The 27,618-nt window shown below is 36.1% G+C and overlaps 1 protein-coding gene and 1 long non-coding RNA gene across 5 annotated transcripts; one reads left to right on the forward strand and one right to left on the reverse strand.

Annotated features, from left to right (window-relative positions):
- Positions 1-6,271: 6,271 nt before the first annotated feature.
- Positions 6,272-25,651, reverse strand: ccm2 (CCM2 scaffold protein). 2 transcript variants are annotated; one of them, NM_001002315.3, is given in 10 exon segments: positions 6,272-7,173; positions 10,701-10,839; positions 13,357-13,498; positions 13,579-13,636; positions 13,856-13,991; positions 16,941-17,071; positions 17,183-17,366; positions 17,447-17,530; positions 19,171-19,347; positions 25,324-25,651. In NM_001002315.3, coding segments are annotated over 10 exon segments (1,368 nt in total). In that variant the 5' UTR covers positions 25,354-25,651; the 3' UTR covers positions 6,272-6,886.
- Positions 25,486-27,234, forward strand: LOC141379552 (uncharacterized). 3 transcript variants are annotated; one of them, XR_012396396.1, is made up of 4 exons: positions 25,486-25,704; positions 26,427-26,551; positions 26,859-26,935; positions 27,094-27,234. It is a non-coding gene; the product is annotated as an uncharacterized lncRNA (long non-coding RNA). The 3 variants fall into 3 exon arrangements; XR_012396395.1 differs by having other exon boundaries at positions 25,576-25,704; positions 26,859-26,939; XR_012396397.1 differs by having other exon boundaries at positions 25,653-25,704; positions 26,411-26,551.
- Positions 27,235-27,618: the final 384 nt, after the last annotated feature.

A 27,618-nucleotide genomic window follows, 5' to 3' on the forward strand; every position in this document is an offset into this window, starting at 1 on the left:
GCTTATGCCTATGTTTGGGATTCTTCTGAAATGCTATTTTTGTCAAGGATTTCATGAGTTTGAAACGTGAGGGAACTAAGAGGGTGCGGCTTCACTTCTGATGCAACTTACTGCTTACAAAATAATAAGCAGGCCTGTAGCAGGGGGGGTTTAAGTGGCTAGAAAGACCCACTCCCCAACTGACAAAGTCTGGCCCCTATATGAGCTAATTTGTACCATTTTTAACAGTGTGCCATCATGAATTGTGAAAATAACCGATAGAAGAAGGCTTTAAGACAAATAATTTATTCATTTATTTAAATTTACAAATTCTGATGGAGGAAATGAGCTAGCCAGTGTGTTATTTACCTACAGGCTATAATTTATTCATTCATTCATTCATTATTAATCCGGGGTCGCCACAGCGGAATGAACCGCCAACTTATCCAGCAAGTTTTTATGCAGCAGATGCCCTTCCAGCCGCAACCCTTCTCTGGGAAACATCCACACACACACACACACACTATGGACAATTTAGCCTACCCAATTCACTTGCACCAAATGACTTTGGATTGTGGGGGAAACCAGAGCACTCGGAGGAAACCCACGCGAAGGCAGGGAGAACATGCAAACTCCACACAGAAACGCCAACTGAGCCGAGGTTCGAACCAGTGACCTTCTTGCTGTGAGGCGACAGCACTACCTACTGCGCCATTGCCTATATTTTGGCTATATTTTAGTATGCTTTTTATTTGTTTTATTTACTTTTTCAGAAGTATTACCAGTCCTATTTTTTACATTCTCTTCATTGTATTTTTTACATCAGTACAAATTATAACTTGTACATTTGTATACTTTTTCCTTCTTTTAAACAATAAGTTGTAACATCATGTTACTATTGTATGCATAAGAGAAAAATAAATAAATAAAAAATACAGAAAAAAGTGGGGGGAAGTCAGACAGAAATAAATAATTAAATAAATAAATAAAATAAAAGAACTAAATGAAGGAGGGGGGTTGAGGTGTTTCTACTGGGGTTTATTCACTGCCCTCTTCTTAAAGTACTCAATAAATGGATTCCATATTACATGGAAATTCTTAGTTTTATTTTCAAGGGAAAGTGTTAGCTTCTCAAGTTGCAGGCAAGACATTTTTTTGCATTAATGTGGAGCAACATGGAGGATCTTTTCATTTCCAATTCAGTAAAATTAGTCTATGTGAGAAAAGGGTTATAAATCTAATCACTGTACGTTGATTATTAGATAATTCTGCATTATCACTGACACCAAATGTAGCTAAAATAGGCCCGGAGTACATATGTTTTCCCACCACTTCTGATACTAATTAAAAAACTGAAATCCAATAATAAACAATTTTAGGACAACTCCAAAACAAGACAAGCGATGCCGGGGTTTGACACAGTGCGTCTACGGAAGGGAACATCTTAGAGAGCTTTAAATTAGACAAGTGGAATCGGTGCAGAATCTTAAATTGCATTACACCTTGCCTAATACACACAGAATGAACTTGTTCTTGTGCTTCCTCCCATTGCCAGTTTTTTAATATCTGCTCCGAGATCCTCTTCCCTTGCCATTTTGAGATGCTCTAATGAAACATCAATTTCCAGAGTCCTTTTTTTTTTAAATAATAAATTTGTATTTATTGATTTTTTTCATTTTTATCTAAATAAATCTTTTTATTTTATTCAATATCTTCCTTATTCTAATTTTTTATTAAAAATTCTTATCTCATAACATTATTTATAAAATTGTAATAACTTAGTTGAAACGCACATTTCTAAATAAACACTGTGGTAAAACAGTATGGTAAGCACTTAAATATAGGAAATATTTAATATATAATTAAATATAGGAAATATTTTTGTTCCATTAAGAAGTGTGGTTAGGATCACCATCCAACAAGCTAATGCTTTAGTGCAGGGGTGGCCAACTGTGTTCCTGGAGAGCCACCTTCCTGCAGATTTCAGTTGCTACCCATATCAAACACACCTGCCTGTAATTATCACATGGTGTTCAGGTCCTAATTAATTGGTTCAGGTGTGTTTGATATGGGTAGCAACTGAAATCTGCTGGAAGTTGGCTCTCCAGGAACACGGTTGGCCACCCCTGCTTTAGAGTTTAAAAATGTCAATAAAATGCAGTATTTGAACCTCATAATTTAATAAAAAATGAGAAGAACTGCAAAAAGCTTAACTTTTGAGGAAAAAAAGAACCACCCCTTCCAATAGGCTGGCTACAGGCCTGAGGAGTATTAATTTCCTTCATCGTCAGACTCCATTTGGAAAGGTAGAGTTCATATGATTATTATATAACAGCAGGGTATATAGGTAATCAATCTGCTGTACTTTGAGAGCCCTCTGCTGGCAACTATGCAACAATACCACCAGCATTGGGTACTTCTTAAAACAAAATCATCAACATAAAGAGTGTAAATGACTTTGCCTTAAGACTCCAGAGTAAGCTTTCCTTTGAAAATGCCACTTATTATCTATAAAAGCCAGCATTATGTCTTAAATGTTTTTTTTTAAAACTCTCAATGTTTCAGTAGCAGTTGACTTGAATTTTATGAATCATCAAGAACCAAACTAATCAAGCAATTGTGTCTAACAGATGTCTAATAGACATCTAAACACAGACGGCTTGGCTAAAACAAGGCTAAATTTGGGCTATCAGTGTAAATCGGATACACATTTAAGAACAGCCTAAAACTAGACTCATCGAATACATTTCAGCTTAAATTCTTCTGTTGGCCTGGGGGTGAGTAAATTAACTGTCATTTTATTTCATACATATCACTTTAAGCCAGGGTTAAAAACCAGCAATAAGGCTTCATTGGTTATTTTTGCCTATTGTAAAAGCAATAATGAGCATAATTTATAATGTATTAATCCATTATTAAAATCCACATTCATGCTTGTTTAACATTAGTAAAGCTTGATGCGTTAACATGAACTAAAAATGGATGACCTAATGTCTAATAACAAAGATGAATACAGTAATGAAATGTACAGCTCATTGTTTGTTCATGTTAGTAAACACAGTAACTAATTGTAAAAGTGTTACCAAAATACTTTTGTAAAGACTAAAGCTCTGTAAATCAGGATGTAAAGTAAATCAATCCATTTGTGTTAAGTAGTTGCTCCACTACAGAGTGCTCCGAGACAAAAAGCAATACACGTTAAGTGCTTCACTTTTTAATAAACTCATACTTCAGTCGCGTTTCTGTACAGATTACAGAATATTACTTACATCCAACGTTGGATGATACAATCAGTGATTCTGCAAGGCACAACGTTAGGTTACCAAAAACTCTGAGGAGGATACAATGAATGACGGGACACGGGTGTAATGCAGTGTACAGAATATTGCATTCTCAATCAGCCAGAAAACTGACGTTGTCTAATATCCACACTGTCCAGGTTTTCAGTCAAAACCCCCAAAATATATATAGTGCTACATTTCCTACCTGAACAAACCCACATGATTATAACTGGGTTATTATAACCAATCCTGGCTGAAACAAAATATATAAAGGAGTGAAAAATACATATTAGACAAACCAAATAAAAGTGTAACACATTGACCAGTTAATATACAGGTGTAAATGGGTCAAGTTTCGATTAGCACTTCAGTGCAGGAGGAAATATACTGCACTTCACTTCCCTCAGGTTACAACATACATAAGGCGATCCAGAACACAGTTTAGGAAGGCCACTCAGCAACGCTCCACACACTCCAGGGAGAAGCAAACTCTCCACGCTGATCTGAGCCCGCTTCAAAATGATTTTATTAATTATTCACTCTTGTGTTGCTTCAAACTCCTGAGACCTTCCTTCATGTTCAGAACAAAATAAATGCCTATTTAACGTTTTTTTTTGTCTTCAGTGTCAGTATACTGCGCTCGTTTACAAGCACTGTGTATATCACATGACTTCCTATGTTTGAAACAAAACACAGGCGCATCTTAGGCACACATGCAAACGTGAACGTGCGCTCTGTACTGACACTAAGAAGAAACTGTACTTTTATTTTATGTGCTCACAATTGTATCCCCGTATCTTGATAATATTCATGAACCAGAAGGCCTATGGTCTGTTTTGATGATATTTTAGGTATTTCTTCATTCATGGAGAATGAGCAAGCTCTTCAATTTCATCTACAATATATTAATTTGTTTTCTGAAGATGAATGAAGGTCTCTAGGGGGGAGGGGGGTCTGGAAAGACATGAAGGTGTGAAATTATTACCATAAAGCTGCTTGTTTTGGAAGTGTGTGAGGTTCGCTATTGCCAGATCTGTTTTGCTCACAAAATTTCATTGCATTTTTGTGCAGTCATCCTTTTTAATATTAAAGTAACATGATATTAGGAATATCTGACTTTTTCGGGGATCTGAAGAAATGTTTACAAGATGACTTGATTTTTTATATCTTAAAAATAATCACTCATTCTAGAATGAGTGGCATGACTTTGTTTTGGGGGTGCAAACATTATTGAAAAGGCTAGGAAACTATTTTTTTCCTTCTGAACACTTAAAACAAATAGGTGAACCATCTTTTAGGGGCTGAACAATTAAATAAACTTGCTAAATAATAATAATAATAATATTAATAAAAATACACCCAAATAAAAAAGTGATACTAACTATTCCATAAATTTAATTTCAAACGCTCAAATAGCATAAAAGGTTCAAAACAATGACTGTTTACATATACAGTTGAAGTCAAAGTTATTAGCCCCCCTGAATTATTAGCCCCCCTGTTTATTTTTTCCTCAAATTTCTGTTTAACGGAGAGAAGATTTTTTTCAACAGATTTCTAATCATAATAGTTTTAACTCATCTCTAATAACTGATTTATTTTATCTTCACCATGATGACAGTAAACAATATTTGACTAGAAATTCTTTTCAAGACACTTCTATACAGCTTAAAGTGACATTTAAAGGCTTAACTAGGTTAATTAGGTTAACTAGGCAGGTAAGGGTAATTAGGCAAGTTATTGTATAATGATGGTTTGTTCTGTAGACAATCGAAAAAAATATATTGCTAAAAAGGGTTAATAATTTAGACCTTAAAATGGTCTTTAAAAAAAATTACTAACTGCTTTTATTCTAGCCGAAATAAAACAAATAAGACTTTCTCCAGAAGAAAAGATATTCTCAGACATACTGTAAAAATTTCCTCGCTCTGTAAAACATCGTTTGGAAAATATTTAAAAAAGAAAATAAATTCAAAGGGGGGGAATAATTTTAAATTCATAAATTCATCCTTTGGTTGTTAAACTTTTTAAATTCCTAAAAATAAAAACGGGATGACCTTTAATGTGTGCGTGTTTTGGTTTGCGTTTTTTAAACGTATTTATACAACACTAAAAATATTCAAAAATTGTAATAACTTTTTAATATCAAGTTAGCCAACACCTTTGTCTTGTTGTATTGTGTTAGTTTAGCAATAATCATCTGTAGTCTATTGTAGACATAGATATTCACATGTGTATACGACCCATCCAATATGGAAAACGGTTCATGTCTGGTACACCATAGGAATTTTATCTAATGATGCCTCTATGGTTACATACACTCACTGGACACTTTATAACAACTCCTCGTTAATGCAAATTGCTAATCAGCCAATCACATGGCATGGCAGCAACTCAATGCATTTGAGCATGTAGGCATCAAGCTGATATCCTGCAGTTCAAACAGAGCATATGAATGGGGAAGAAAGGTGATTTAAGTGACTTTGAATGTGGCATGGTTGTTAGTGCCAGACAGGCTGGTCTGAGTATTTCAGAATCTGCTGATCTACTGGGATATTCACGCACAACCATCTTTAGGGTTTACAAAGAATGGTCTGAAAAAGAGAAAATATACAGTGAACGGCAGTTCTGTGTGAGCAAGTGCCTTGTTAATGCCGGAGGAGAATGGCCAAACTGGTTCAAGCTGATAGAAAGGCAACAGTAACTCAAATAACCACAATACAACCTAGGTATGCAGAAGACCACACCGGGTGCCACTCGAAGAACAGGAAACTGAGGCTACAATTCTCATAAGCTTACCAAAATTAGACAACAGAAGATTGGAAAAACATTGCCAGCTCTGATGAGTCTCGTTTTTTGCTGTGACATTCACATTATATGTATGGTTCTCTGTACTGTACTCAAATGGCCTCCACAGTCACCAGATCTCAATCCAATTTAGCACTAATGGGATGTGGTGGAACGGGATGCATCGTGGATGTGCAGACAACAAATCTGCAGCAACTGCATGATGCTATCACGTCAATATGGACCAAAATCAAAGGAATATTTCCAATACCTTTTTGAATCTGTTACTAAGGATTAAGGCAGTTTAGAAGGCAAAAGAGGGTCCAACCCAGTTCTAGAAGATGTACCTAATAAAGTGGCCAGTGAGTGTATACTCTTTAAAGCAATATTAAAAACATATCTGACATTATTGTTATAATCCTTATGTAAAAGGGCTTTAAATGTTTATTAGATAGTGAAAAGTATAGATGAAAGTATACACTGCTATTTTTATTTCGACATATCGCAAGCCCTACTTGCTATTAAATGGGAACCTAGCAAACTCAGATCAGTGTGAAAGAGCCGCATCTACCCAACAACAAGGTTTCTCTTCAGTGGTAGCAGATACTGCCAATAAACATCCCAGAGGAACACGATTGCTGTCCACAGCAATACACATCCTTCCATCACAGCTCTTTAAAAACGCTCAACAATATGGCACGACAAACGAAAATAAAATTGACGGTCAGGAAGTGGCATCCATACAGCATCCAAACTCCAGCATTGTCAGATTCAAACAGACAGCAATACGGACCGATGGCCTGTGTGTGGCGATTGGCAAAAGCTCACCGAGAGCCGTGGCATCAAGATGGCACGCCGTCTTGATCCATGCTGCTTCCTAAGGCTTCAATGTCATTGCTTATGTCTGAAATCATGCGGTCCCATTCGTCGCCCTCAGAGGTGGCTGTTCCCTCATCTGATCCGCCCGCAGCACCGTTTCCGTTCGTGGTGGAGTCAGACGCAGAGCTCGTTGTGCGCTTATAACGGCCGAAACTGTCTGTGATGATTCCGCGGCCATCCTTCACGCCGATGGTCTCCAGAAAGTTCTCAAAATGCTGGCTGTCCTTCTCGGGGATGAACGGCCGCAGTCCTGGAGTAAACAAAACAAGGAGAGCTCAATAAGAATAATGGTGAGGTTTGATGAGAGACTGATGCACGTTTAGAAACAGCAGATACAGAACTAAAACAAAAATTCCAATTTTGTGACTGTATCCAATTTTTTTGATGACCTGCTTACACCATCTTACAAAGTGTCTGATTTCTGCATTTACACTACACACAGCAAAGACCCAGGAAAAAACAAAACAAGCAAAAAAGAGTGGGCACTGACTGACAGCTTTGAAAATAAAAGAGTGCTCTTTTCACCATTCCTGTGTTTAATTTGTTTGCATTGGGGCTCTGCGATTAATCGAAATTTAATCATAATTTAAAATGTTGCGATTAGCTAAAAAAAAAAAAAAAAAAAAAAAAACACAAATCGCAAGAGGCTGCGATATGAAATATGTATTATTTAATTTCCCATACCCAGAGCAAATATGCATGACTGCCGTCTGTGTTACAGTTTTACTAGCCAATTGACTAAGCACACTGTCGTTCTGCCCAATCAGAATTGCGCAACCGAACTATGCGGAACATCCACAATAAAAAGCAAACAAATAGGAAAGCGTGAAGGAGCTTAACTCATTTGCTTCAGAAACATTAATAGACAAATTAATATCAAAGAAAAACAGAACATCGATAATGTGGGAATATTTTGGTTTCAAATCAGACACTGAAGCAAAACAGTTCATCTGTAAGAATTGTTGGCAATGCACGAGGAAATACAACCAGCACCAAAAAAATAAATAAAATAAATAAATAAATAAATAAGCACCACAGGCAGCTATATGAGGAGTGTCTAGCACTCAACTAAAAGTATTGCCACTGCCACTCAATCTAGTAGCAAGCAACAACAAAGTGCGATTTCAGAGTTGTTTCAGCTATGTTAATTTGCTAAGTTTTTCTGTATTTTTATAACAATTTTTTTTTATCTCCCTAATTTGAGTTCAACTTGTTTACAGAAATACAAGGTCATTTTTATTTGTGGTCTAGAGAAATAGGAGTGTTTAATTTTTGAATACTTGAAAATAAATTTGAATAAATGTTAAGTTCAAATGTTTTCAGTTCCTTTTTTTAACACTCACTGCAGTTTAGCAATAAGAAGCTATGATACAGATTGAGCTGAAGCTTGACTACAAAATTAAATCGATAATCCATTCGAAATCACAATATGGCAAAAAAAAAAAAAGAATAATAATGTAATTAATTAATAAATAAAGGCAATTAGACATTTTCCCCCAAATTGCACAGCCCTAGTTCGCATTGTTTAATTTTTTTGTTTTCTTTTTAATAAGTTGTTTCTTTTAATCTAGGCTTTTTAAAACTAATAGGCATTTTAATGTCATATCTGATCTGTGCCACATGGGAGAAAATAAATCAGAATTGGGTCACTTGAACTATCCAGAGTAAATGCAGCCTTTCATTTAGTTAAATTTCATTTAAACATGTAAAACATCAGGAATGTTTATCTAGCAAAATAATTTAATTTAGCAACATATATATTTTAAAAAGAAGCTTTAAACATGTAGTTTAATATCTCTATGGTTTACTTTTTTCAACTTAAAAGGATTAGTTCACCCCAAAATTAAAATGATGTTATTAAATACACACCCTCATGTCATTCCAAACCCCTGATACCTCTGACTGACTTTAGTATAGAAATGAAGATGTTTTAGATTAAATCTTGCACTCTCATCCTCCATAGACACCAATGTCCCGATTCTTTCATACAAAAAAACATGCCCAAATGGGCCATATGTGTTCAATGGTTCAATTTAAATATTATTAAGCTATGAGAATACTTTTGTGTGCACATAAACTAATGTAACTACTAAAACGAATTTTTTACAATGTCAGTATAGAGCATGTGTTCACAAGAGATCTCAGCTCTTTTTTTGCATGTGGTGCCCTGTATCGCTGCTGTCCTATAACGTGAATTAGAGCCCTGCACATGCCTTAAATCTAAGCCCTAGCCCGGCCCTGGCCTGAGACACATAGGCTGTAGCCCTACTTTTCGGCCCGAGTCTGACCTGAAGCCTGTCTTTTTTCTTATAATGCTACAGCCATTGAAATAGACCAGATTTCTATTTAATAGAAAGTTTACGTTTTTTCAGGTTTTTTTAGAGAAATGTTTGGATTTTTTCTGTTTGTTTTTTTATATGTAAGTTTTAAGTTTTTTTTTTTTTAAGTGACATCGATATCCAAGCAGTATGTGGTCCACAGTCAGTTTACTCAATTAAGTTGAACTGTGCATCACTAGTTGGCTCATCGTTTAAAGTTGTCAATATTTGAAAAGTTGACTAGAAGTTGCATGTGGCTAGAAATCTCATGTGCAAGGGATCACTGGCGCGTCTGGACTGCACACATTAGATCTTGAACTTTTTAAAAAAAAAATTTCCAAAGCAGGCCTAAAGCTAGCTGCTAGCTATGATGTGAAAATTGGCAAAAAGCCCGTCCTTAGGGGCATAAGAAATTTGGGCCCCAATGGGCTCGGGCTCAAATACAGGGCTCTACCGCAAATGTGCCTGTGTTTTGTTTCAAATGGTGAAAGCTGTTTGTGGGTATCTGGGGTATATATATCAGTGAACAGAGCTCATGAACGTGCACCCTATACTGACACAGAGGAGAAGAAACTGTTGAATAATGTCATAACTTTTGATTTATGTGCACAACAGTATTCTTGTAGCTTCGTCATATGGTGTGTTTTAAGGATTTTTTTTTTTTTTTTGGGGTATGACAAAAAAATTTGTATTGTTGTCTATGGAGGATAAGGTTTGGATCAGATTTCATCCAAAATATATTTATTTGTGTTCTAAAGATGAACAAAGGTCTCAGGGGTTTGGAACGATACAAGGCAAGCTTTTATTGAGAGAATTTTCATTTTTGGGTAAATGATACCATTATGGATTTTTTTAACTTCAGCTTTCAATTTTGAATTTTTTTATTTCTGTTACTTGCAAAACATAGGTTGCGTCCAAAACTGCATACCATATAGTACGCTAAAATCAGTATGTGAGCAGAGTAGCATGTCTGAATTAACTGAATACGAAAAACTGTATGCGAGAGGTACACAGATGTACACAGAGGTACACAGAGGTACACAGATTCTGAAGTGCGCATCTCATGAACGCTGCGCTATCCCATGATGTCCCACAAGAAAATTCATGAATTGGAGTGTAGCAATGCAACTGACAAGGGTAGGTCAAGTGATCACAACAAAATGGCGGAAGTAGTACGTCCAAATTCCATTCTTGCTACTGACATTCATATAGTATAGAACGTACTTTTCTAATGGCCGAGTAGTTTGTTTAAATTCAAATGCAGTAGCCACTGAGTAGTAGGCAGTTTCAGATGGAGCTATACTTTTTCATCTAGTGTTTATATTTGATTTCAATTATATTTCACATGACAAAAATTATTTTTAATCAACTTGACAGTAACAATTCTGGATTCAAAAAGTCAGTCAGCAAAGAAATCCCCGCCCCAGCTTTGTTTAGACCAGCTCAACATGCATCTAACCGAGGAGAAGGAACTTCCTGCTGTCTCCATAAAGCTGCCGCAGGTTGATACAGAACTCATGGATGGAGGCGCCGTTTCTGTATTCATGTAACAGTGTGGCAAACTGCTGGATCTCTTTGGACGACAGCTTTGTCCTCAACTGTAGAAGAGCAAATAACAATGTAAAACCACAATGAAATATGCAAAAGCTAATTATAGACCCAGGTTAAATTTACACTAGTACGTTTTCGATAGATTCAGCCAGACATTTATAAACCTTGATCTATGTAGTTTATATCGAATGCCATTATAATTAGTGTTTAAGTGAACAATTTTGTTTGTGCTTTAACATTTCTTAATCGATTAACTCATTTCATGAATTATTGTGTTTCCAATAGTGATACAAATCAAAGCATTTTCTTCCAATATAAACATGACTTTATTAAATATATTACTAGACATATTTTTTACATTACATTTCATATTTCTTTGTCTCTTCTCTTGTTTAGTTTAAAATACTGGAATTTAAAGGCAGTGCTGCAAATGTGACTTTCCCACTCAATTCTGTAGTTTTTTATATTGGATGCAGTTATAATTTGTGCTCTATAATATACACTCACCGCTACTATATTAGGTACACCTTACTAGTTCTGGGTTGGACCCCCTTTTGCCTTCAGAACTGCATTCATTATTTGTGGCATAGATTCAACAAGATACTGGAAATATTCCTCACAGATTTTGGTCCATATTGACATGATAGCATCACGCAGTTGCTGAAGATTTGTTGGCTGCACATCCATGATGCGAATCTTCTGTTCCACCTCATCCCAAAGGAGCTTTATTAGATTGAGATCTGGTGACTGTGGAAGCCATTTGAGTACTGTGAACTCATTCAACTCAAGTCATGTTCAAGAAACCAGTCTGAGATGTTTCACGCTTTATGACATGGAGCGTTATCCTGTTGGAAGTAGCCATCAGAAGATGTAGTCATAAAGTGATGGACATGGTCAGTAACAATACTCAGGCAGGCTGTGGCTCTGACACGATGCTCAATTGGTACTAATGGGCCCAAAGTGTGCCAAGAAAATCCATTACAGCACCACCAGCCTGAACCATTGATACAAAGGCAAATTCTGACCCTACCATACGAATGTCACAGTAGAAATCGAGACTCAGACCAAGCAACGTTTTCTTCTACTGTCCAATTTTGGCCAACCTGTGCAAAATGTGGCCTCAGTTTCTTGTTCCTAACTCACAGGAGTGGCACCCGGTGTGTTCTTCTTCTGCTGTAGCCCATCTACATGTTTAAATCAATGACTGTAAAAAATATGGACGACGCGACAGCCCCTTTTCCCATTGAACGCCTTGAGGGCAAAACGCCTGCTTGACGGGCACAAACTGTCGCAAAAGACTGCTGAAATTGGAGCCTTGACATGCGCAGAAGGACTGTCTGATGGAGCCAGAGGAGGAGCCGCGAAAATGAGCAGAGTCAAGCTTCCAACCAAACCCTTTATGTAAAATCAACCACGCCCCCAGAACTTCTCAGCATGCGTTTGCTTTCATACCAACACAAATGGATGTAATAACGTTAACAAATATGAGGGTTTTATATATTCAATCGCGCCAGCTCCGGACCGCAGCGCATAACTTACTCGCGGCGTCGCGGGCTGATTCCGGCTCGCATGCGGCAGCGCCAGCTCGCTCGGCCGCCGCATCTGGCTCGATTGACTAGGGCTGGAATCGGGCAGTGAGTCCAGCCATCCGGAGTAGGTCCAGCAGAGGTAGTCAGTCTGAGCTCTGAGGGGTGAGTCTCCGGCAGGCGAGAATCTAGCTGGAACTGGCCCGAGTGTATTTTGCTATCTGGGTGGTTAGGCGTGTATCAGCAAACTAATAAAGCCCGAAAAAAGCCCTGACCTTAGCGGATAAACAGTGTTCCACCAGATCATGTATGTCAAAAACTGTAGTTTACTGCTGAACTCATTTTGTCATGGTAAAATAACACAGAAATCGAATAATAACACTTCAGTCTTCTGCCGAAGCTCAGACGCGCTGCTTTGAGAAACTGTCAATCACAGCTGTCAATCACGATGACACGCCCAGCATTAAATTACTGCTAAAAACAAACTGTTTACAAAAATGAAGATCTGCACCTATTTCAGCACAATAACCAGTGCCTTAATCGACCAGAACCATCTTTCGGGACAGTTTATTGCAAGTGTAATAATTTTTTTATTTGGGCTCAAGTCTCCTTCATTAACACGGAGGAGGCGGGCTTTATGACTTGTACTGCAGCCAGCCCCCAGGGGGCGATCTAACGGCCAAGACCTTCACTGAAACGCAGGCTTGCGGCACACTTGGTTTAAATGCATTGAGTTGCTGCCATATGATTGGCTGATTAGAAATTTGCGTTAACAAGCAGTTAGACACGTGTACCTAATAAAGTGGCCAGTGAGAGTATAATAATTGTAAAGATGTTACCATTTTGTACAATTTTATGGCTGGCTTTAGACAGAGATCTTTTCTGAAATGTAGAGGAAAGGGCGGTATAGATGAGGATTGTTGCCATTTTGTAACGCTGTCATAAAACAAAAAGGCACTAGTGTAAATGTAACCTCAAAATAAAAAGAAACAGCCGTGCAGATGTATTTTTATACAGCACATGAACAGGAACACTCACTGTGGTCATGTAGTCTTGCAGCAGTTCAGCAGCTGTTGTGCTCAGTTCGCTCTCACTGGCTGTTTTGGTTTGTGGCGAGGCCGGGGCAGAGGTGGGGGAGGGGCTAGAGGAATGTCCCGCCTCTAGAGAACTCTGGAACGAGCTGCGATTGGACAAGACTCAATGACTGCTTAAATCAACAGATAAAGTGCCAAACTACTGGACAGTTGAAGTGATACTCACAATGTGCTTGCCTCGGCCTCAAACACATCTTTGACATCAACTTTACTTGAGGAGTCTTCTTTAATGAGAAAAAAAAACATAGGAAAGTATTTAGAGACATTATTCTACAAGGTCAGTGCAATATTTAACAGCCTAAGCTTGAGGGAGCATAAATACGGTTTCCAATAAACCACCCCAGAAGAAATAATGATGTGAAACTGACTGTGGTCTGTGGTTTTGGGCAAGTGCAAATTTCCTAGGAAATCCCAAAATGATGAATCTACTGCTGCTCACTTACCACTATAGATTGAGAGATGCCTGGTGGGTGTTGTGGCTCCATCAAAGATGGCCCTGTCTAGGAAGTCGATGGTGGACTCGGTATAGACGATCTGGAAGACTTGACTGAGTAGAAGACAGAGCTCCTCTGCTGCAGCCTGTGAAAGAAAAGCTCACGATAATCAGAGGTAGAGTTTAGATTCTCTGCCTGAGCACGAGCCCAGATATTTCCTGCTACCATATTCGGCCAGGCAGTGATCAAGCATTTGTGTAAGCACAAACAAGCATTAAAATTGCGTGTACAGAAGCTGATCTGAAAACAGTGTCTTTATACAATGTGCCTCCGTCAGCCACCTGTGTGCAGCGCGTATGGAAAGCAAAAAAACAGAGAATTTCAGCAAAAACGAGAGGTTGATGGGTATGCAGAAAGGATGATAGTCCGCCTTCAATGTCCTCTTTCGTCACTTCTTTAAGCATGCCCCTGAGAGGAAGGTAAGATAAATCTAGACAAATTTCTGTAGTTCAAACAACTCAAAATTATAGTAGAGAATGTCTGTTATAACAGCCCATGTTCTAAAAAAAAATGTCAGATTTAAATCGGGCTCTGCCTCAAAATTACATAATGTCTGACCGGGTCGGGCTCAGCCGCAAGATGCACGGGCTCAGGTAGGGTCGGGTTTAATTTTTTGGGCTCAATAAGGCCTAATCAGAGGTAATAATAACCTTGAATGAAAATGGCCTTAAAGGTACTACTATCTCTCTGTATATTTTAGTTATGTCCATTTTCCAGCAGAGTTTTTACTAATTACTCCTAATTAGACTAACAGACTAGTTTTCTCCTTGTGTTTTAAAGTTTTACTTCTAAATTACAGTGATTTTAAATAAATCTATGTTAACACATTTCTGCAAAAAAGCCAAAAATGCTGTATTATGCATGCCAGGCCCATATTTGGCACTGTCACGTTGTTAGTTAATGTTAGTATGTAGGGAAGTGACAACGTGTCAGCTGTACATTGGTGCTGGTGTGTATTTAGAATGTGATGTGTGTATATGATGCTACTCTGCTATTTGATGTAATACTGATAAAGTAAATCCACATTTTGCTGAAAAAGCATTAGCAAACTCTTGACCAGCACCAACACTACCATGTACTACATTTTTGTGTATGTTTGATCATGCTTGCCTTTAAATTTAACAAGTACTGCACATACCTAAATATGATGTACTATGCATACACATGATTCCCCTTTTCAGGACCCAAAGCACAGATGTTGTGTAAAAGAACAGGCAATAAAACATAGCAGGATTCCTGTTTGTTGCTGAAAATGTTGTGTAAGCAGGTGAGTTTGATTAAAGTTCAAATTAAGCTCTGCAGAAAAGTGTTCCTCAGGGGCTAATGTTAAGAACCTCTAGTTTACCCAGACATTAAGGGGGCGTTTACAAGACGTTTTCAACTTAAAACCAGTAGCATTTTTTTGTCCATTCATATGAGCAACTGTCTTGGGGACATTAAAACAGGTTTCAAACTGAAAGTTTTAATTTTTTTTATTTTTTGATTGACATTTTTTGAGATGTTGACAGTCATATATATGTCCCCCATAGCTAAAACACATATTTCACAAAAAAGTTAAAATTGTTTGTTTTTGCGTTATTTCAAGCAAATTAGCTCTTCTGGTTTGAAAAGAAATTTAGAAGCTACATCACGGCCATGAAACCATTGTGTAAAATCCAGTGTGGAGACTGGCTGTCTATATCGGCTGGTACAACGTGACGTCTTTGAGCTTTCGTCATTAATTCAAGAGATAGACTTGGTTCGAACCAATCAGCGCTCTCTATTGTGAATGAGGCGCAACTACATTAATATGCATGATATAGCTTCGAAGACAATTGTAATTAAAATGAGTGGAAGAAGAAGAATTGTTTGGAGACATGGGTCGTGTCAGTGTTGTGTTTATAAATCTGCTGTAATGAAGGTTTTGTTTCATTTTCTTCTATGAGAGCTGGACTCAAGTGTGGATCACAGTGGTCTGCTAACATGTGACAAAAATATGTTTGTAAGGAACATTTTTTTACCCAAGAGCTTTCGCATCTGGAAATGGTGAAATCCGGATTTACCGCTCGTCTTCTTTCAAAAAAGACGCGGTTCCAGTTGGTGTTGATTGTCCTGTCTCTACAGATTTGGTAAGTGTGTGATCAATGTGCTTTGTTTATGTTTATTCAGATGGCAAAGGTAGTTAGTATCGTCAGCAGTACTTTTTCCATTTTTTTTAAGACATACTTTAGATTTAGTTACATAGTCTACACTACGTTAATATCACTACAATATTATGGACTGAAAGATCTGCTGTAAATGCGGAATGTAAAGACCTTAATCAAACTATTACCATTGTGTAGGATTTTTGCCGCATTTTGTGACAGGATGGTCTATACACACACAGCTTTCTGACGAAACACAGAGGTTTTTTTCCCTCCCATAATGCGTGCAGTATCAAACATTCCATTAAAACAACATTCTTACAGCAGTTCCTCGCATCCAATATCTCGTTTGTCATGGAGGGCATGCACGAAATGAAACTGAATAAAAGGTGAAAGATCCAAACTGCAGTAGAACTGCAAATAATTTGACTACTGATGTCCATGTAAAAGTAGTCATCGTCTATCTCCCCTGCATCTGTGTGTTGTTTTGTCTCTGTGAAAATTAGCGTATGCTCCAACGCCCCCTTTTTATGAAAATCCTCCCCCCTTTCGCCACTCCCACCTAAACAAAGCTGGACTCAGGGTCGTGCACAGGGGGGTGGCCCGAGTGGCCACTGCCCCTCTGCCCTCTTGCTCGATGAAATGTAACAAACCTCATCATAATCAGGTTTTAGTTCCCTCTGTTTTATGAGCAGCAATAAACAGCAATGTATCTGTGGTAACTATGGACTTGGAAGCCCATGTCATTTTTATGATGAAATCACTTCCCTTACTGTTCTTTGAGGCAGACCAAAGATTTCAAAAGATGTGAATTATGCAAATTTGTAACATGTATGGTGCTTTTCAGATTTACACAAGTGTAAAAATCTAAAAAGGCCAAAATAGGCACCCTTAGAATGACAAAAGCTAACCTTGTTGTCAACAGCCAGCACAAGCAGACAGCAGACCTCCACCAGCACAGCCCCACTCTCAGATAGAGAGCTCAGAGTGGGAGATTTCGACATCTCTGTACTATGACATGGGGAACCTCCGGGCTCCTGAGCTGCAAACACAAATTATACAAACCTTTACATATTTTTCACACATTTCACTTTAAATCTTGAACCCACTGTGTTTAATTTAATGCTCATTAATTGACCACATGACCGTATACCTGTTTTTAGCACCACTAGATGAAGCGAGTCGTCTCTGATGTAGGACACAGCTGCAATGTCGTGGATGGGTACGCGCAGAATGATGTCCTCTCCATCACGCCACACAAGCTTCACATTGTACGCTGATAAACTGACAACAGCATCCTGCTCTGAGGTCAGCTGCCCAGCCAACTGATGAGACTTCTGCACAAGATATAAGAGAACCAATGTGGAAACATATCCTCATGTTGCAAAATAAAACAGTCTATGAGTATCGAGCTTACCCTGGCATTGTCAATGAGCTGCAGAACTTCAGTGCGGCTGGAGGGATTCAGGTATCCAGGAACTGAGGTCAACTGTCCCAGATACTACAACAATAATAACAATGTTATTAATTATAGAGCCTTCCAAGAATACAATTGAGCACAGTTAACAAGAAAATAATATTAAGAACAAAATATTAATTTATAAATAATCACAAAAAAATACAGGGCACATTAAAAGATTGCATCAACATCCAGAGGAGAAGTACTGAATAACTAGCTATGGGAGGGATCACAGAAGTTGATATAGATTTGGGTATCGGCAGCATAACAGTGGAATTTAGGGGTGTAACTGATCACGGTTGATCCATAATCCATAGGATCACAACCCACACTTCGAAACGCACGTGACCCACGGATTAATAACTTTTTTGAACTTGTAGGGTAATCCAACATTTATAACAACTGCAAATAGATCGCATACCAAGTCATTCAAATCATGTGTATGAAGGCATTTTGGATTTTTTGTAATATATAATTATGACAAAAAAAAAGTTGTGGTGGGACCTACCTAAATGCTTTCTTAGGCTATTCATTAAAAATGTTTTCTGTGACTGATTGTTTAGCCTGCATTAAAGCATTCAGTGTAAAGCTACACAATTAAACATTAATAGATTGTGATCTCAATTCAATTCCGCACATGAATGATAAACGATTGATGACTTGCATATGTTTATTAACAATTTGAAGTGCTGCATTCAAATCTGTGTTTGATAGCGAGAGATTCAGTTTACACATTTTCAGTTAGTTACAAACAATAAATAACACAAAAGTATTGGAAAAACAGTTTATAGTTCTGATATAAACACTGATGTTTGAGAATGAATGTTGTAGTAATTACATTGTGTAACAAATGGGTAGCGACAAACAACCATCAAAATAATGTCACTGAAAATGTTTTCAAAAATGATCCACCTATAATGAAACGTGAAGTTTTATGTGTGAATTGCTAAATCATAAATTGAAAATAAATATATGTTATGTTGTACAGGATGTTAGATTTTATTATTTAGCATTAACAGTAGCAAAGATCATTTTTCATATTGAATATTTTACTTTTTACAGATGGTTCTTTCTTGATTTTTATTTCTATTAAAATGACAGGTTCTAAGTTATGTTTGTTAAAAAAAAACTAAGTTTTTTGCAAGTATTTTTTTTGTATAAAAGGAAAGCAAATGAAATTTGCCTCCTTCCTTTTTTTGATGATCCAAAAAAATGGTCCAACCCGTGAAAAACCGTAGTGTGATCCGAACTGTGAGATTTGTGATCTGTTACAGCACTAGTGGAATCCCTGGTGCCTCAATATTTGTTTAAACAAAAACAAACTAGAAATAGAAAAGGACTGAGAATCGAACACTGGTGGATGCCACATGTTGGTAAGTAGATGTTAAAAAACAAAAAACAGAAATAAGCTGCAAGATGTTATTGTGTAAGAACCTGTAATGTCAATTACTGAAAAGTATAATGTGGTAGATGCTGCCAAACGCAGATGCAATGTTAGAGGTAATCAAGGGTTGAGTCTTTATAACCATGTTGGATTGGACACATCACCTTTGATTTTAGCAACTAAAGAAACAAAAATGTTTTCCTCTAATGTCAAAATGGCAAACAAAGCAGTTTAAGCAATATAAATGCAATAAAATAAAATATCAGCACACGATACAAAAGCAGAAGCTGAGTAATACCTTAACTTCCTTCTCGATGTAGTCATTGAGCAGAATATCTGGGTCGATACGGTGGTCTGGGAGAGAGAGAGAGAAGGTGTGGAGGGCCCTGCGTTCAGTGGACTTCTCCAGAGCCTTCTTATCCCTACCCTTCTCCCCTTTCAGAAACACCCGCTTGAACGGAGACACGATACCTGGCTGCAAAAAGAAACAGAAAGAGGAAATCACATCATGACTTTAGGAAGTCAAAAACGCAGGAGATTTTTTTTTCAGCGTGACCATAAATTTATGAGTTTGGTTAGTGGCTAGTTGTGCAAAAACTATTCTTGCTGATGTCTTGTTGTATACACTTCACACTGATATACTGGATTTCCACTGATGACATCTTTGAATTATATGATCTGGACTGATGTGGCAACCGTTACTACAACAATCCCAAGGCTGAGCCTCTATGAACGTGTCAGTTATCCTGACACAGAAAATGTTTAGCAACAGGATTTTTATTTTTACAATAAAAAATGAAGAGCAAACCAACAAAACACACTCACTAACATGCGGTCCTTCCTTTTTAAATGCACTGTTGGCTAAAAACAACATGTCCGCACCACTACATTTGCTTGAGGGCTTTTATGAAACCATATACCTTTGCAAAAGCATAATGAGATCGACATTCGTGGAAAAAGGCTGCTATTTACTCTGTGGTAAACCCAACCACTAATGTCAACTTGCTATTCAACAAAAATGCCTCTTGGACATAGTTAAGGCTAAAAACTGGAGGAGGAGAGAAATCTTTAAGTAACCACTTTGTTTTTCAAAGTCTGCGGATCTGCAATGGAGAACTGAATATGTATTTAAAAAAGATGTTTCAGGACAAACACAAGATTTCTATAAGCCATACCTCTGTCTCCATGACTGGCCTCTACAGTATCAACACAATGGAAATGGTCAACGTACGACAGCTGTCCTCAGCAACAGGCGCGCTGCTCTCGAAACAGGTTGCATGTGGCTTGTGACAAATGAGAACAAGGCCAACTCCCTCAAAACAGCAAGAGAAACCACACCCCACGATACGCACGCGTCCCCACACAAACACATTCTGCTTTAAGCTATAGTTCGTGCAATAAGGAAGAACACAAACCGCCATTTCCTGTGATGAAACAGTCAAACAATCTTTCAGAAGTGTGTCAAACTGCTACGAGAAGATCCTCAACTAATTGTTTTGTGGAAAGATTGACTTCAGTTTATTGTGGTGTATATTTAGGTGCAACATATTGGGTTAATGTAGGAATTATATGTTTTATAATGAATTAACTAACATTATCAGAATTCTTTCAAATGTTTTAATATGGTACTACAAAAGCACTTTAACATTGGCCAGGCAATTTTAAAAAAATATCAACTATAGATCAGGGAGTCCTTGCTCACTTTTAATATGCAGCTTGAGTTTTTTGGCCCATTGGGGTTTGGAGGACCCCTGCTATAAAGTACTGTGCTCAAAAATGTCCACGGCAGTCTAGAATATTTATGTTAATTTATAACTTATAACTCACTTAATTATTGAGCAGCCAAGGAATGAGACACTACAACATCATCAACATTTCATGAGTTTGTGTCCTTCTGAAATTTCAGAAAACAAGACGCACAAGTGATCCTCACCAGAACAAAAAATAAAAAAAGACAACCCACACTAAGAATTTGGTAAGACAAAAAAAAAATAAATAAATAAAATAAAAATAAAAAAAAACAATATTCAGCAAGAACCCATTAATTCAAGTGACTGTTAAGACAATTAATTAAATGCTAATCAGTTTTTTTATGAAAAAAGAATCCCCAAAATGTTCCCACACATATCTTAAGCAATTTGAATGAAAATAAGAAGTTTCTTGATCATGAAATAAGACTTAAAAAAAAAAAAAAAATTTATATATATATATATATATATATATATATATATATATATATATAAGAAAATTTGAAAAAAGTTAAATAAATAAATAAAAATCTTTAGGAAATTCAGCTTTGGTTTTACATAAAAAAATTAATCAAAATATATTTATTTATTTTACATTGTTATAATTTTAAATTTAGGATATTAATAATTAATTCTAATAATCTGGCAACATAATTGATATTACCCCTTTGATCAGTAGAGAGTTTTAAGTTTATTGCCATACCAGCTTGTCTGGTTATGTCACGGCAAAAAAAAAAGAAAAAGAAAAAAAGTTTATAACATTGTTTAAGTATCACTTTTCTATAAAATATTTGAACGATAAAAAAATTATCAACATCGATAAATAATATATAAGATAAAATACATAAAAAACAACAACAATAATAACAACAATAATAATAAAATAAAAAATATAATATAAATTCAAAAACAGTTTAATGTTTACTTTTGATAAAAATTGTACAATTATGGAAGAAACATTCTCTCACATTTAAAAATATTTCATTTAAAGTCTCTCCAGATAAAAAAAAAATCATTTTCTGATAATATTAAAAATAGGGCATTCCACAAGAATACTAGCTTTCTGTTGCAATATTGACATTTTGGGGATTCTTCTGCTTTGAGTAAATGTTCATGTGTGAGTCTCGTGTGTCTAATACAACATCTTCTGTAAACAATATCATGTCTTGACTAAAGAAATAGTTGGATTTTCTTCTTATTTTAGGTTGTATTTTTAAAAAGTTTATTTTCTGAGAACTGATCCCATTCTGCTTGTCATTTGTTAAAAATAACGCCTTTTATTCTTTGACCAGTATAGCAACCTTCTTACAAATAAATAAAACAATAAAATTAATAGATGAACTTACCAGTTCCAAATGTTTGAATGATTTTTGGTGCTATCATTTTAGTTATCTTAGTCTTTTTCAGGCTTTACAAAAGCATGTATCAGAAGTCTTGCTGGAGTTTAAAGAAATACTTGCAAATATATCTGTACCACATGTAGCCTACATTTATTATGTGTTCTTTTTTATTTTTGAATGTAACATAGATGACTTTTATTATAGATTACAGCTGTACTGTAAGAAAGCTGTGTGTTTTACAAATCTTTGTTCGATAATTCAATACCATGACTGTGGATTTCCAGTTGGTTTCTTTCAATAAAACAAACTGACCAGACAAACTCTTCCTCAGTTTTTTTGACAGTAAACGACTCAACAGCTCCAGCCTGTGGCCACTTGAGGAAACTTTCCCTTTTTGTTAAATCAGACAACCAAAAACATACATTATACAGTAGCTGATAAGATAACTGAACAAATGAACGTGCAACATCCAACCAAATTAACTGTAACTACAGTACATGTAAAAGATCTGCTTAATTTGGATGTCATGCGTCCTGTGTCAAAGGGAAAGAAACTATCGGTTCGCAGTAGTGATTAAGAGGCAGACACAGGGCCGTCACATCCTGTCCGAGTCTTTGGAGAGCCCAGCCCTCCATTCTCCCCAGTGCATGAGGAGGAAAGACTGAGCTCAGCAGGCACACAACACCGGACTGATTGGAAAGGTCACAGTCCTGTCTGTGATCCTGCCTTTCCTTAAATCAGCTGTAATTGTCATCTGAAAGAAAAGTTATTCTGCGCAGACCACTTATAGGGCCAGATAGGTGATTTATTAGTACTTTTAGTTTATAAAACATTCCACCAGTTTGTCATGTACTCCAAGAAATTTTTAAAGTCTCTCACAAGCACAGACTTGGAGATTCACTTAAATCAGAAATGTCTGCTCTCTGAGTAGAACTAATGATTATAATGGGATATATAAGTAAGTGTTTATATATATAGAAAAATAGGTTCACATTTATAGTTTACCAGCTTGAATTTTTTACTTTTGAAAATTACAATGTGATGCTTATATTTATTTTATTAGGAAGAAATACTTACAGTTATTATATTAACTGTGTAATACCAGTTTATATACATCATACACATATTTAAAAAAATTGAGGTAAAGTTGGTTCACACATTCTGACTTTCTTTTTTATAAAATAAGTTCAGAAAAGTATTCTTTGCAAATACTAAATAAGGGAATCCTATTAGCAGTCAATGACTATCAAAGTACATTGTTCAGTCAATTAAACAGTGCTAATGTTGTTTTGTAGTTATACTTGCATGCAATTTCAGAACGAATATTCAAAGTAGCATGATAAACAATATAGGGAGCATGTCTCAAGTTGTTACTGAACATACATGCAAACACACAACTAACTTTACCTCATTATTATAAAATATTATTTTAGAAATATAAGCATGCCTGAATAATTTAAATGAAACACTAGAAAGTCTTTTAATTCTAGGTTCACAATCCTGAGCTGAAAATATATGAAGACCTTTTATCGTAAAGAGATAAAAGACAAAAAAGAGTGTTAAAAAAAACTAAAAATGGTTTTGATAGCAGTTTTTGGTCAGTTATCATTTCTGAATGGACTGTGGGAAAGTTGTTCTTATATTCTGACTTTCTTAATATTATATTTTCAGAAAAGTGTTCTTGGCCAATTCTAAATAGGGAAATCATATTAGCAGCCAATGACTATCAAAGTACATTGTTCAGTCAATTAAACTAATGTTGTTTTAAAGTCATTATTACATGCGATTTTTAGAACCAATTTCAAAGTAGCATGGTCAACAATATAAGGAGCATATTGCAAGTTTTAACTGAACCAATGTGTGAACAAAAAAACAACTTTACCTCGATATTATTTTTAAATGTAAGGAGGCTAAATGCATGCCTGGATAATTTTACTTGAAAACCAGAATGTCTTTTAATTCTAAATTCCCAATCCTGAGCTGAAAACAAATTAAGATATATACATTGTTTATGATAAAGAGATAAAAGACAAAGAGTGTGAAAAAACTAGCTTTGTTAGCAGTTTTTGGCTAGTTATCATTTCTGAACGGATTAAGGTAAATTTGTTTTCATATTCTGACTTTCTACTTAATATTACACTTTATCAGAAAAGTATTATTTGCCAATTATAAATAGGGAAATCATATTAGCAGCCAAAGACTATCAAAGAACAACATTGTTAACAATCAATTTAACAGTGCTAACGCTGTTTTGTAGTCACTTGCATGCGATTTCAGAATGAATATTCAAAGTAGCATGATAAACAATATAGGGAGCATGTCTCAAGTTGTCACTGAACATACATGCGAATATAAAACCAACTTTACCTCATTATTATTTAGGTTATTTAATATTACTTTAGAAATAACCATGCCTGAATAATTTAAATGAAACACTAGAAAGTCTTTGAATTCTAGGTTCACAATCCTGAGCTGAAAATATATTAGGACCTAGACATTTTTATCATTAAGAACTAAAAGACAGAGTTGAAAAAACTAAAGTGTTTTGTAAGCAGTTTTTGGTTAGTTCCATTTCTGAACAGATTGAGGTTAAGTGTTTTTTTATTCTGACTTTTTACTTAACATTATATTTTCAGAAAAGGATTTTTTTTTCCAACTCTAGATAATTACATCATGTTAGCAGCCAAATACTATCAAAGTAACGTTACAGAATTGTTCACAGTCAATTAAACAGTGCTAATGCGGTTTTGAAGTCATCCTAGTATGCTATTTCTGCCAGAATATTCAAAGTAGCATGGTAAACAATATAGGAACGGTGGCACAAGTTGTCACTGAGCAAATGTGTAAATAAAAAACAACTTTCCCTCAATGCTAAACGGACTGTTTTGAGGCTTTTAGTATTTAACGTTAACGTTACATAGCAAACCACGAAATCAACCTCCAGAGACCAGTATAGATTTTTCTACGTGGCCATACGGGGGCTCTGTACATCTCTGACTGAATATGAATACTTTACCAAAAGCCACCAAGAATCAGAAGGAAATGTCAAGCGCCAGATCTTTTACAATCACGGTAAAGTCACATGCTGAGAATCTCAGTGTTTATCTTTGGCCAGCGTAAGTAACTTGTATTCATGACTAAAGAGCGGCACCACTTATTTCCTTAATAATCCAGTTTAGTCACAGGATAACGAGTGGAAATTATTCTAAACATAACTTAAGGTATGAATACACACACAGATGTTTTAAAAGAGAGTTAACATTGTGTTAATTCGTGGTTAAGTTAGGCCAACACGTTTAAGCTACTAAGCAGTTTTTGTGTCGTACACGAGTAAACTCTGGTCACATTACAGCGTTAACTAACCTTTTTGACTTTCTTTACATCCTCCTCCATCTCTACGTACAAATGCTCTTCATTTTCGCTGTATTAGATGTGGTGATGTCCACGAATTCACTGCCATCTGCCTCCTACACGTCAACGGCGGCGCTTCGGCGATCTAACAAAACAAACCGACGATTCAGAATCACGTGCTCGTGGACCGTCAAGAAACGAGCGACGTTATTTGTCGAGGTAAAACTTGGAGTTTATGAAAAAAAGGACAGAGACCGAACAGATATAATAAAATAAAACAAAAACAGCAACAAACTTTTCAATCCTGCCGCCATTTTGGGCGTAGGACGTCTACCCATAGTGCCTTGCGAGACAAACAGAAAACCTCATCAGCACATACTATAAATACTTACGGTAAGTTATTATTAATAAACACAGAAGATGGGAAGTTTATATTACTCGTTGTAGCTTTGGGCTTTGCATTGTCTTTTCACTATGATTTAAAAGCAACTTTTTAAAGGGTTACCTTTAAAAATGGAGCAAACTTCTAAATTGTCCACAATATGACTAACAAGAAAATATAGCCTATAAGCTATTTAAAATGCCAAAATCAACTTAAGTTTTATGTTTGTAACAAGTAAAGTGACCATTCTAGTTTTAATCTTTTAGCAAAATGGTTTTAAAATTAAAAAAAAATTAAAATGTTTATAATTTATAGTGTATAACATAACTCAGAAAAGGTAACGTTATATGGCAAATATGTTTAGTAATTGTTATCATGTCTATATTACATGGTCATGTATTTTGTTAAAAAAACAATTATTATGCTGTTGTTATTATCAATATTGGTGAATTACTGGTTTGTAAACATTCAGGATGCGCACGCATCAAGGTTGCAGAAAAAAACAGGAGGGCTAGCATTTACAGCGAGGGAATGACATGCGGTGCGGGACAGAGTTTGTTGTTGTATTAGAGATTAGTTATATTGATATAAATGTATATATTATTTACACAATGCTTTTAGCGTAGTGCAACAGCTTGTCACCTAGTGATTAGCACAGTCATTCGGCAAAATTAACGTCATGGTCATGTGCAAGAAATAATGTTCCATGATTACCAGATTAAAAACTTTGTAGTGCTGGAAACCGAGGTTCTGCCTGGCCAAAGACAACAAAAGAAGACAGAACTGTACAAGGCCTGGGTAATCATCAACAAGCGAAACACCTGCATTCTGACAGCGAATCTGCACCTGTATGGCAGGGTATGTGAACTTTTTACATTTCATTCTAAGCATTCAGTGTCCGCAGTTTAATAAACAAATTTAACTGTTTTTGCTGAAATCATTGCTGCAATCAAAAACGAATAATGTGTATGAATCAGGATAGCGTAAACTTACCTGGTATAATTTGAGAACTGCAGAGTCGAGCAGATTTGATTAGGTCCTCACACCATTCAGCTCTTCTGATGGCTGTTAGCCAAAGACGTCTGCAGTTGGCATTAAAAGCAGTGTGGTGAACGGTAAAATTTAAGTTTTCTAATTTTGGACTTTCGATTTTGGCATCCTACAGCACAACAGGACATGCTTGCAACCGGTATTTATTGCAACCGGTATGCGCAGTTGAACCCGTGTGACGTCATGTGTGAAGTAGGTTGGTAATTCCCCTATAGCAAATGTATTTTGTATATTTACCATATGACGGTTAACCACCTCCAAAATTATATAATATTTAAAATCATACCCCCAGTCCCAAGTTACTGCAAGCTTATGCTTAATTTCATTTCATTTGTCCATTATTTTACCAGGAATTTCCCATTAAGATATGGATCTCTTCTACCAGGGGTCCTGGCCAAAATGGCAGCACAAAAAGTTTCAGATACAAAATTACACACACACAAAATATCACGAATTGAAATTTACACAAGTCATTCACATGATTCTTCCAGGTAAGACTTCAAAAGATTAAAAAAAATATTTAGAGAGGGATTTGTTTCTAACATGATAACACTTTGCATTTCATTCCATAATGTAGGGCCGAAGGAAAACGATGAAAAGGAAAATGCTGTTTTACCAAATTCTGTATACTCTAGGAACAGTTAATTGTAATTAATAAGAATTTAATAATACTTATAAATAATAATAATAATAATAATAACATTTATAAAAGGTTTCTGAATATATTGTAGGGCTTTATAATCCTTATGAATGTATTCTTCATCGTAATTCGATTGAAGCAATCTGATGATAAAAATGTAATAATGTAATATCTTTATTAAACAACAATTTGTTACTCTGGGAAATCTATCTCTATCATATCAGTATACATTCAC

The sequence above is a fragment of the Danio rerio genome, chromosome 20 (assembly GCF_049306965.1).
Source record: "Danio rerio strain Tuebingen ecotype United States chromosome 20, GRCz12tu, whole genome shotgun sequence".
NCBI classification, from domain to species: Eukaryota; Metazoa; Chordata; class Actinopteri; order Cypriniformes; family Danionidae; genus Danio; species Danio rerio.

What these genes read in the sequence shown, in the direction of transcription:
- ccm2 (XM_068215413.2), bottom strand. An exon ending in ACATCGAGAAGGAAGTTAAG is followed by an intron (nt 17,531 to 19,170) that starts GTATTACTCAGC and finishes TTATTGTTGTAG; the next exon opens with TATCTGGGACAGTTGACCTC. An exon ending in GCATCTCTCAATCTATAGTG is followed by an intron (nt 13,637 to 13,855) that starts GTAAGTGAGCAG and finishes TTCTCATTAAAG; the next exon opens with AAGACTCCTCAAGTAAAGTT.